The 12,425-nt window shown below is 42.5% G+C and overlaps 1 protein-coding gene across 3 annotated transcripts in view; it reads right to left on the bottom strand.

The window, feature by feature from the left end:
* Positions 1–12,425, bottom strand: part of map3k7 (mitogen-activated protein kinase kinase kinase 7) — a 137,194-nt gene that overhangs the window by 65,235 nt on the left and 59,534 nt on the right. For all 3 annotated transcript variants that reach the window (XM_068025779.1, XM_068025777.1, XM_068025772.1), the window contains one exon: positions 1,237–1,375. In XM_068025779.1, the coding sequence (XP_067881880.1) occupies positions 1,237–1,375 (139 nt within the window). The remainder of the gene's footprint in view (positions 1–1,236; positions 1,376–12,425) is intronic.

Consider the following 12,425-nt stretch of genomic DNA (forward strand, 5'->3'; position numbering starts at 1 on the left):
TGCTTGATAGGAGCATTATAAAGCAACATTTGACACCAAGCCACAGAGATATTACAGCAGGTGGCAAAAAGCTTGATCAAAAAGGTAGGTATTATGAGCATCGTAAAGGAATAAAGAGCGGTTGAGTCACAGAAGTATTAGGAAGGGAATTCCAGAGCTTAGGGCCTTGGCAGCTGAGGGCACAGCCACCAATAATGGAGCAATTAAAACTGAGGCTGCTCAACAGATCAGAACTGGAGGAATGCAGAGATTTTGGAGGGTTGTAGGGCGGAGGAGGTTACAGAGATGGGGAGGAGCGAGGCCGTGGAGAGATTAAGGATGAGAATTTTTCTTTCAAGAAAAAAAAAGGAGGCATTGCTTACAGCGAGCACAGGAGTGACGGGTGAACGGAACTTGGTGCAAGTTAGGACATGGGCAGAGATTAGGATGACCTCAAGCCCAAGAAGATAGAACATGGGAGGCCTGCCAGGAATCGATTGGAATAATCAAGTCTAGAGGTAACTAAGCATGGATGAGGGTTTCAGCAGCAGATGAGCACTAGTGACTGATCCTATCAAGCAACTGATGTCACACAGCAACTAAGGTATTTACATCAAGCATTGTGCACTGTGCTAGCACTAGGTAGGTTTAATTATGTCACTAGTGGTTCGACAGAGGCAAGGCAGAGTGCGCTTCTGGTGCTTGGGCAATGCTTATGTAGAGGCTAATGACAGAATACCATCCTGCTGCTCAGAACAAACGAAGAACAGGGGCCAAATTTAGAATAATTTCTCATGGAAATGCATAATCTTTTCAGCTTTCTTCCAGTGCCCCAATCCACATTGGGCGGAGGGATCCTCCTGTTCTCACCCAGTGGGATGCACCTACAGGCTGATTAGGATGAAGCTCAAGAGGGTCTTGACTGTTGCAAGGTCTCAGTAAAGGAGGCAAGGTTGGTCACTGGGGTGCACAGTAATTTTGTGAATGTCTGATGGCATCTTATTTGGTAGGGTCAGGTTTGGCCATAGTTCAGACAATCTTTTTCTTGTGCTGAGGAATGGAATTCTTTCCATTTTGACAATCGGATGGCAACATTAAGCATTCTCACTAACGCATATGATAAGCTAGATACTAAGTAAAGCTCTCTCTAGCGTGCCCCAATCTGGTATTTCTCATCTTATGCATATCATAATAACGTTACTCATGGTTACAATCTATAATAACTGCCATACTTGTATCTATTAACAAAGAACTTACTTTGGTGGTTTGAGGTCCCTGTGGATTAAAGCCTTAGGTTTCATGCCATGTAGGTACGCCACTCCTTGTGCGCATTGTAAACACCAATTCATTGCGTGGGCCGCAGTGTAAAATGGTAGGGGTTCAGCTCCATGTAGCACTGTTAATCAACAAGGGCTCATCATGAGACAATATTGAAAGACATTCTTTTTAACTATTTGACATTTTTAGTTCAATATTAGAAATTCAACTGGATGGCCCAAATCCACCAAGCATGTTTAACTACCAACAGAAATTGATAGTTATAACAGCAAGCAATTGGCACAAAAAATTACAGAAATGGTCAAGTTTGTTTAGAATGTCCAAGTGACCACTGTATCCTGAATGGAACTGGTTTGATATTCACAACATATAGAATAATTTATCATAGAAATTAATTAGATCAAATAGTATTGTCATGCAGGCCCTCACCTGCCAAGAATGAGACACATTAATTTCGCTACATGAACATTGATTTTTAAACTGTTATTGGAGTAAAGAAAGAACTTGCTTTTTAAAAACACCAGACCCTTGACTGGAAAGACATTTGCATAGTAACAGACAGTACTTGGAATGGACAAAGGGGCCACTCCCTGCTCCAATTTAATCCACAATGGACTTTTGATTACCAGACATTGAAGGTGGAGAAGCTAGCATTCCAGGTTAACTGCTAAAATGCTCCCAATACACAGAAGAGACCTGGTCAAACCAGTCAGTCAGTCACATGACCACCTGCTGGCCAACTAGGGGAGTTTTAAATTGAAGAAACAGAATTTGAACTCAAAGAAAGCTGTTTGCTCCTGGACTGGAAAAGACCTCTCTCCTGTCTGCTCTCATCTCGTTCTCACCAGCGTCAGACTCCATTGAAGTCATATGAATCCTGAGAGAGAAAAGTCTCCTACAGTGAACAAGGTTTAGGAATAATACTGGGCCCCACAAAAAGCAAGATCTACCTACAAGCAAGGACTACAGCCAGCTCGAAGTACAGTAACAAAAAATCTTCTTCAGAGATTGCCTCAAACCTTTCCACTATTTTTCTTCGGCTCTTTTCTGTCTCTAATTGCATGTGCGTATCTCGTATGCATACTAGCGTGGGGCGCGGCGTGTACCTGCAGGCATTAACCGAATTAGAGTTTAAGTTTTAATAAATTTCATTTTTCTTCTTTAAATCTAAGAAAGCCTGTTTGTGCTCATTTCTTTGCCTTGTAACTGGAAAGCGGTGAGCAAGGATTCACCAAGGTGGAGCTCAAAACACTGTTTAAAAATTAAACCCTGTTACAGTAAGACCAGGTGAAGGCTGTGAAAGACCCTTAGACACCTTTCTCACCTGGTCATAACAGTATAAAGATTTTCAAGAGATAATTGGGGTGTCTCTGGAGAAACAGGCCATTATAGAATATGGTGAAAAAAGTAGGAAGATCAAGAAAAAGGGAGAAGGCTAGTTAGCAAAGTCAGCTTTTCCTATTTCTGAAATGGTTCTGTAATATTTTCAGTCCCTTACTGAAAAGCCAAAATCAAAGTGCATCCCTTGCAGCAAATATAACTGCTAATCTGGTAATATAATATGCAATTGTTTTTAAGGCCTATTGATCACAAGAGATCTTCTCCTGTTGTTCAGCTAATGAGGTCCTAAAAGTTCCTTTTCAAATCTACTGCAGTCATTACATAGAATACTGTAGAAGACTAAAGGCGCTTTCACATTTAAAGGCTGTAGAGATTGACAAATGTGCAGTTCTCTCCTTGCCGGCTGCAGCTTTAAATAGAAATTTGCTGAGTTATACCTTGTTCTGTCAGCAATGGAAGACCATATTTTTGCCAACTCAGTTTCTACTCAGTGCTTGATAGAGAACAGCGATGGATGGAAGTGTAAAAAATGTGGGTATGTGGACTAGGGAGGCCATTAGAGTGTCCATGTCCCAAAATATAGTTACAGTATTACTGCAATATAACAAATTAAGTTCCTTAAAGCTAACAGACTTCCCACAAAGGTATTACAATGATTGCTGCCTCAGTCTGTGCGAGATCTATCCGAATATAAAGCCAGAGAAAACTTGCTTGACTGGGAGAGATTAGAGAAGAGCTGCAGTTTCTCTTTGGCTTTACCTTCACAAAGCATTACCTGGCTTTCTTTATCCCATATGAAGCCATTCATGGTAAACAGTAGGCCTTTTGCATGTTCAATACTGGATAGAGGATACTTCGGCCTGGAGTTTCTTCCCTGGGTGTAACCCCAAAAGTCAGACCTGAAAATACACCCTCATTCTGCTGATGACATGCTATACCCAAGTATCTGTCCAATTCCAATGGAATACGTTCTAACTTAAAATTGGCATAAATGGGCATGAATCAGTGTAAACAGTCGGCATTCAAGGAAAATGTCAAATCCACATCAGTATATTTCTTTGTTGAGTATTAAAATTTAAGTTTCAACTCAGTTAACAATCATTCTTGCACACCAAGCACAGCCTGTTTCGAAATCTGCAATCGGGAAGCTTTGCGAATTAAATTTTGACAAGACTTATAGCATAAAAATAAACTAAAAACAGCAAGCACAGAGCACATCTTAGGATGGTTTTTTTCATATTTAAAAATGGCAATTAAAAGTTCAGAAAAACGATAGTTTCCTGCTGCTCCTGAAAATCTGGTCACAACGCTGATAGGCCACCCGCTGTCCCACAAAGAGCAACTGGAGAATACTCACGAGAGTCAGATGTGTGGCCAGTTGTGTGAACTGACATTTTGATCGACAGACATAAAAGATTGGGAAGACTGGAGGTATTGTAGTTACACACGTAGTCACCTATGCCCAAAATTCCACAATCATTTCAACCCAAATTCGGATGTACGTGGCTGCAAATGCAGCGGAAACTCTAGGCCTCAACAGCTATTTGTAAGTATTTTAAGCACATATGAAGTAATTTATCCTACATCTTTAATTGCAGCAATATTAACTTTTATCCCAATTTAATGAGGTTCTGTTGTTGGCACGGACCTTCACTGTGGGAATGCAAGACTTGTAAAATGAAGCATATGCAACACGATTGATTATGGAACTGCAGTTTTGGTTGGCAAAAAGAACCTAATCTCACAGAATAATTATTCAAGATAAATCTCATGGCAACCTCCATGAAGTTTGGCTGAACTTGTCTTACTTGGTTTCTTAAAACTAAGTTGTTGCTCAGATAATGGAACTTGAAAATTGTTGAGACTCTATTTCCATATGGTGCATTTTGTAGTCAAGTTTTTTTCGTCTCTGTCATTTGCCATTTTTGCAAGGACCCTTATTTGGCACACAAGACTTATCTGCAGTCTTATCTCTTGCTGCTGCATTGTAATGTACAGTTAACAAAGCAATCACAATGGGAATCCCTTCGTGTCTTCCCATTTCGCTGCATGAATTAGATGAGGATAGTATCTGAGGGGACATCACATGCAGCTACAAAAGTATCGTAATAGGTAGGTATGCACCTATTAGCATTCTGAAGCAGAGGAAGATACAGATCTAGGGAAGGCAGGGCAGTACAATTAATTTTGGATTACACTACCAAACAACCAGGGCGGCACAGTGGCGCAGTCGTTAGCACCGCAGCCTCACAGCTCCAGCGACCCGGGTTCAATTCTGGGTACTGCCTGTGTGGCATTTGCAAGTTCTCCCTGTGTCTGCGTGGGTTTCCTCTGGGTGCTCCGGTTTCCTCCCACAAGCCAAAAGACTTGCAAGTTGGTAGGTAAATTGGCCATTATAAATTGCCCCTAGTATAGGTAGGTGGTAGGGAAATATAGGGACAGGTGGGGATGTGGTAGGAATATGGGATTAGTGTAGGATTAGTATAAATGGGTGGTTGATGGTCGGCACAGACCTGGTGGGCCGAAGGGCCTGTTTCTGTGCTGTATCTCTAAAAAAAAAACCCAACAGGCTTAACGGTCTCCTTCTGTGCTATAAACTTCTCTGGTTCTATTTATAGTCCCGAATAATCAGGATATACTCTATAATGCTATTGCCTAAAACTGGAAGGTATTGACCAAGCTGTGCCATTCACATCAAATCACTTGCAGACTACTTCAAAAACTAGGACAGTACTCCCCGTATAATAAAAGCAAAATACTGCGGATGCTGGAAATCTGAAACAAAAACAAGAAATGCTGGATTCACTCAGCAGGTCTGGCAGCATCTGTGGAAAGAGAAGCAGAGTTAACGTTTCGGGTCAGTGACCCTTCTTCGGAACTGACAAATATTAGAAAAGTCACAGATTATAAACAAGTGAGGTGGGGGTTGGGCAAGAGATAACAAAGGAGAAGGTGCAGATTGGACCAGGCCACATAGCTGACCAAAAGGTCACAGAGCAAAGGCAAACAATATGTTAATGGTGTTTTGAAAGACAAAGCATTAGTACAGATTAGGTGTGAATATACTGAATATAGAACATCAGCAAGTGCAAACCTGAAGAAAAACAACCTGAAAAAAACAGTGGGTAAGCAAACTGAACAAACTAAGATGAAATGAAATAAATGCAAAAAATGTAAAAAGGAATGCAAAAAAAAGGAAGAAAAAATAACTAAAAATGACAGTAAAGTGGGGGGCTGTCATGCTCTGAAATTATTGAACTCAATGTTCAGTCCGGCAGGCTGTAGTGTGCCTAATCGGTAGATGAGATGCTGTTCCTCGAGCTTGCGTTGATGTTCACTGGAACACTGCAGCAATCCCAGGACAGAGATGTGAGCATGAGAGCAGGGGGGAGTGTTGAAATGGCAAGCAACCGGAAGCTCAGGGTCCTGCTTGCGGACTGAGCGGAGATGTTCCGCAAAGCGGTCACCCAGTCTGCGCTTGGTCTCCCCAATGTAGAGGAGACCAAGCGCAGACTGGGTGACCGCTTTGCGGAACATCTCCACTCAGTCCGCAAGCAGGACCCTGAGCTTCCGGTTGCTTGCCATTTCAACACTCCCCCCTGCTCTCATGCTCACATCTCTGTCCTGGGATTGCTGCAGTGTTCCAGTGAACATCAACGCAAGCTCGAGGAACAGCATCTCATCTACCGATTAGGCACACTACAGCCTGCCGGACTGAACATTGAGTTCAATAATTTCAGAGCATGACAGCCCCCCACTTTACTTTCATTTTTAGTCATTTTTAGTTATTTTTTCTTCCTTTTTTTTGCATTCCTTTTTACATTTTTTGCATTTATTTCATTTCATCTTAGTTTGTTCGGTTTGCTTACCCACTGTTTTTTTCAGGTTGTTTTTCTTCAGGTTTACACTTGCTGATGTTCTATATTCAGTATATTCACACCTAATCTGTACTAATGCTTTGTCTTTCAAAACACCATTAACATATTGTTTGCCTTTGCTCTGTGACCTTTTGGTCAGCTATGTGGCCTGGTCCAATCTGCACCTTCTCCTTTGTTATCTCTTGCCCAACCCCCATCTCACTTGTTTATAATCTGTGACTTTTCTAATATTTGTCAGTTCCGAAGAAGGGTCACTGACCCGAAATGTTAACTCTGCTTCTCTTTCCACAGATGCTGCCACAGTACTCCCCGTAGTTGTGAAGGCTCACTGCAATAAAGTTCTACACTATAGGATCCTTCCAGGTTATCTCCCATATCAGCCAGTCACGGATGTTCATGGATGCATAAGTAGTGCCAACATCTTTATAATTTTCCAAGTGCAAACGAGGCAGCAGCTGGAGAGGGAACTTCACTTTTCCCATGTAAAAAAAAAATTCCCCAAGAGTCTAAGACATTATAAATGGCATTCATGGTGCGAGTCTTTACCACTGCTTGTGTGAGGGCAATGGACTGTAGCTTGCATGCTATTCCAGAGGATAGTACTGGTTCAGACCACAGCTTTGAACGTTTATGTGTTTCTGTACAAGTCCTTGGTGTCCTATACTTTACGTGCACTAAGAATGTTGACAGATCATTTCCATGGCTTGTATTGTGTCCCCAAGGGTGAAGCAACTACCATATGTAACTCCTTTAACCTAAAGCTTCTTTTCGGTACTGCAAAACATTGTCTTAAACCCCTCTCCCCTGTCTTCTCCATCCTCACCTCCCACAGCAAATGAGAGGAGCTCATGGATTTCTTTGTCCATTCATGTACCCTGCAGCTAGGACTTCACAGCAGGGTGACTTACTGCTCGAGGACCATCCCCCTTTGCAGCACCTTTTGGAACAGAAGTTCCAAAGCGCCACCTGTAAATAGGAAAGTTTGCCCAACATTTCTCCTTCCAGACATCAGCATAATTAAATCAATTACTAACCAGTTTGTGAACAAACAATAGTTTTGGCACATGAAAAAGCTTCCCTTTAATGTTAAGCAACAGGCCATTAAGAGCTGCTGGCTAGCTGAAATTCCGGTAACCACGTCCACCCCCACTACCCCTGCTCCAGGCAACAATATTGCTGGCCAGGATTCCTGTGCCTGTTTTACCTGCACAGGGAGCTAATAATATTGAGTAGAAGGAGCGAACCTCACAAAATTCAGGGAGGCGAACCCTCATTGTCCATTTCACAGGCAAGCATAGCCATGATTTTGCTTACATTTTCAAATTGGTACTTTTATCTTAATCCAGTCAACTACAGCAACCAAAACATTTATAAATGCTTCTTATCAAATAGCAAAAAGGTAGTCAGATGAATGGTGGGGCCTATTAGGGATCAAAAATTCGATCTTCTTGTGAAGGCAGAGGGCATGATATTGGATAGGATAAAAATAGATTTTTTTATTCATTCGGGGATGTGAGTGTCGCTGGCTAGGCCAGCATTTATTGCCCATTCCTAATTGCCCTTGAGAATGTGGCGGTGAGCTGCCTTCTTGAACTGTTAGTCTGTGTGCAGCAGCTGTACCCACAGTGTTGTTAGGTAGGGAATTGCAGGATTTTGACCAAGTGACAGTGAAGGAAAGGAATGAAAGGATATCTTGCCAAGTCAGGATGGTGTGCAACTTTGAGGGGAATTTGCAGGTGGTGGTATTCCCGTGCGTCTGCTGCCTTTGTTCTTCTAGCTGACAGAGGTCGTGGGTTTGGGAGGAGGCTGTTGAAGAAGCCTTGGCAAGGTGCTGCAATGCATCTTGTAGATGGTACACACCACTGTGACAGTGCACCGGTGGTGGAGGGAGTAAATGCTTAAGGTGCCAATCAAGTGCCCCGCTTTGTTCTATATGCTATCAAATCTCGAGTGTGTGGAGTGGCACTCATGCAGGCACGTTGGCAGTATTTTATCACATTCCTGAACTATGCCTTGTAGATGGTGGAAAAGCTTTGGGGAGTGAGAAGGTAAGTTACTCGCCATAGAATGCCCAACTTCTGACCTACTCTTGTAGCCACAGTATTTATGTGGCTGGTCCAGTTAAGTTTCTGGTCAATGGTAACACCGAGGATGTTGGTGGGGGATTCAAAAATGGTAATGCTGTTGAACATCAAGATGGTTAGATTCTCTCTTGTTGGAGATGATCATTGTGTGGCACTTAAGTGGCAAGTAACATTCGCACCACACATCAACCCGAGCCTGAACGTTGTCCAGGTCTTACTGTATTTGGGCACAGACTGCTTCAGAATCTGAGGAGTTGCAAGATAAACTAATAGATTTTAAAAAACTTAAAAAGTTGGCTGCCTCAAAGTAGAAAAGTCACCCGGTCTGGATAGGATACATTCTCCATTGCTGAGACTCAAGGGTGGAAATTGCAGAGCTGTGGCCACAATCTTCCAATCCTCCCTGGATGCAGGGGCCTGCCAGAGGACTGAAGGATTGCAAATCCATCTTCAAAAAAGGGGAGAGTGATAAATCTGACAACTACAGGCCAGTTAGCCTAATGTCAGTGGTGAGGAAACTTTGAGAGACAATAATCTAAAACAAAATTAATTGGCACTGGAAAATTATCAGGCCAATAAATGAAAATCAGCATTAACTTGTAAAAGGCAACTTGAGTTTGACTAACTTGATCGTGCTCTTGGATGAAGAAATGGAAAGGATTGGTGATGGCAGTGCAGTTGATGTTATGTATATGGACTTTCAAAAGGCATTTGATAAAGTACCACAGAATAGATAATAAGAACAGAAAATGCTGGAAATACTCAGCTGATCAGGCAGCATCTGTGGAGAGAGAAACAGAGATAACGTTTCAGATCGATGATTGTTTTTATCAGAACTGCTGGAACTGGAGACAGTTGCTGAGGAAGAAGATGTGGCTGTGAAAGCGACTTTTGGTAGATACCTGATCAAACATAAGAAGGAAAATAGAAAGCAATGAAGCTGAACAAGGTAAATGAGATGAGTGGAAATGCCATCGGGAGAAGACAGCAGAACTTCAAGATGGGCATTCCTGAAAGAAAAGTGGCAGTGAATTAAACACTAATATGAAAGCAAAATATGGTGGATGTTGGAAATACTCAGCAGGTCAGGCAGTATCTGTGCAGAGAGAAACAGTTAACGTTTCGGGACGATGACTTTTCATCAAAACTATTAGGCGGAGAAGGTTGTTTAAAAAAAGCATACAGGATCCTTAGCTTTATTAACAGAGCCAAAGAGTACAAAAGCAAGGAAGTTATGCTAAACCTTTATAAACTACTGGTTAGGCCTCAGCTGCAGTACTGTGTTCAATTCTGGGACACCACGTTTTAAGAAGGATGCAGAAGAGACTTACTAGAATGGCACCTGGAATGAGAGACTTTAGTTATGTGGTGACAATGAAGAAACTGAGGCTGTTTTCCTTAGAGAAAGAAAAACAAGAAAAATATGCATTTATATAGCACCATTTATGACTACAGGACATCCCAAAAGCACTTTACAGACAACTGAAGTGTAGTTATGTAGGACACGCAGGAGACAAATGGCAGACAGCAAGCTCCCACAAACAATGTGATAATGACCAGATCATCTGTTTTTATGATGTTGATTGAGAGTGACGTGGACACCGGGGCTAATTCCCCTGCTCTTCTTCAAAATAATGCCATGGGATCTTTAACGTCCACCAGAGAGGGCAGATGGAGCCTTGGTTTAACATCTCACCCAAAAGACTCCCTTCAATACTGCTCTGGAATGTCAGCATTGATTTTGGGTCTCAAGTCCTAGAGTGGAACTTGAACCAACAACCTCCTGACTTAGATGAGAGTGCTACCAAGTAAGCCACAGCTGACACACAGAGCAAGAGAAGGTCAAGAGGAGATTGGATAGAGGTGTTCAAAATAATGAAGGGTTTTGATAGAGTAAATAGGGGCAGGTGGGTCGGTAACCACAGGACACAGATTAAAGGTGATTGGCAAGAACCAAAGGCGACATGCAGACACATCATTTTAAACAGTGAGTTGTTGTGATCGGGAAAGCACTGCCTGAAAAGGTGGTGAAAGAAATGAATAATATTTGAAGGGAAAAAAATTACAGAGTGATGGGGAAAGGGCAGGAAAGGGGAAAGAACTGGACAGCCTTCCTCTGTGCTGCATCATTCTATGCCTTGCAAGTTCTATGCTGGTGCAACAGCTGTTGGCACACAGAGGAAAGTGTGCTTAATTCCATCAAATTGAAAAATGACAATAAGAATTTTACTGCTCGTTTTAAAATTATGGAACCTACAGAGCAGCTAACACCACAGCCAAACTGTCTTGTCCAGAACTGCACACGGTAGTAGGCTGTTCCTATCATGAGAGATAGAGAGCAGGCCGGCAGAAAGCAGGTCGCCAGAAAGCGGCCATGAGACAAAGAGAGAGACAGACAGAAGCATCCCAAAAGTATCTTACAGTCAATCATGTACTTTTTGACAAAAGGAGAATAGTGCAGATGCTGGAAATCTGAAATAAAAACAGAAAATGCTGGAAATGCTCAGCATGTCAGGCAGCATCTGTGGAGAGAGAAACAGTGTTAACATTTCAGGTCCGATCTGTGATCTTTCACGAGAAATGTGAAAAGTTAGAAATATAATTGGTTTTGAGCAAGTGAAAGGTGCGGGGTGGGAAAGAAGAACAAAAGGGAAGGTCTGTGATTGGGTGGAGAACACTTAAATGACAAAAGGTTTCTTGGTACAAAGCCAAAGGGAAACGTAATGGAACAGGTGGAGAAACAAAAGGTGTGTTGGGATGAGATGTGAATGGCAGGACACCAAAGTAAAGGGATTGGGAAAGAAACGAGAGGGGAAAAAAAATGAACCAGCAAAAACACAAAAAGGGAAAAAAAGGGGACAAAAGTTATGATCTAAAATTATTGAACTCTTTGTTGAGTCTGGAAGGCTGTAAAGTGCCCAGCTGAAAGATGAGGTGCTGTTCCTCAAGCTTGTGTTGAACTTCAGTGGAACACTGCAGCAGGCTAAGGGCAGGTCAGAGTGGGAGCAAGGTGGAGAATTAAAATGACAAGTGACAGGAACCTTGGGTCACGTTTGCGGATTGAATGGAGGTGTTCTGCAAAGCAGTTACCCAATCTGGGTTTGGTCTCCTCAAAGGAAAGTGAGCAGTGAATACAGTATACTAAATTGAAAGTAGACGTAAATTGCAGTTTCACTTGGAAGGAGTGTTTGAGGCATGGATGATGAAAAGGGAGGAGCTAAGAGGATAGATGTTACACCTCCTGCACGTGCATGCAAAGATGCCATGGGAAAGGGGGGAAGGGTTGGGGGTGATGGCGGAATGGATCAGGACATTGCAGAGGAAACGGTTCCTTCGGAATATTGAAAGGGTATGGGAGTGGAAAACATATTTGGAGGTGGCATCACGCTGGAAGTGGGGAAAATGGCAGAGGATGACCTGTCAAATTTGGAGGTTGTGGGGGAGGGGGGATGGAAGGTGAGGACAAGGGAAACCCTATCATGGTTCTGGGAGGGAGGGGAAGGGGTGAGAGCATAAGTGAGTGAAATAGATGACATGTCAAGGGCTCGGTCAACCACGGTAGGGGGGAATCCTTGGTTACGGAAAACCTTTTGAAGTGTAGTCACTAGTATGATATCGAAAACACAGCAGCCAATTTGTGCACAGCAAGGTCCCACAAACAGGAATGAAATAAATGGCCAGATGACCTGATGTTGGAGAGATAAATGTTGGCCTGGACACGAACAAACGCTGAACTATTCAGGAATGATATACTGACTGTTACCCAAACCTTATGAGAATTGATTAATAACTTATAGGAAGGATGTGATTGCATTGGAGGGGGTGCAGAGACGATTCACCAGGATGTTGCCTGGGATGGAACATT

Source organism: Heterodontus francisci, chromosome 3 (genome assembly GCF_036365525.1).
Source record: "Heterodontus francisci isolate sHetFra1 chromosome 3, sHetFra1.hap1, whole genome shotgun sequence".
Lineage (NCBI taxonomy): Eukaryota > Metazoa > Chordata > Chondrichthyes > Heterodontiformes > Heterodontidae > Heterodontus > Heterodontus francisci.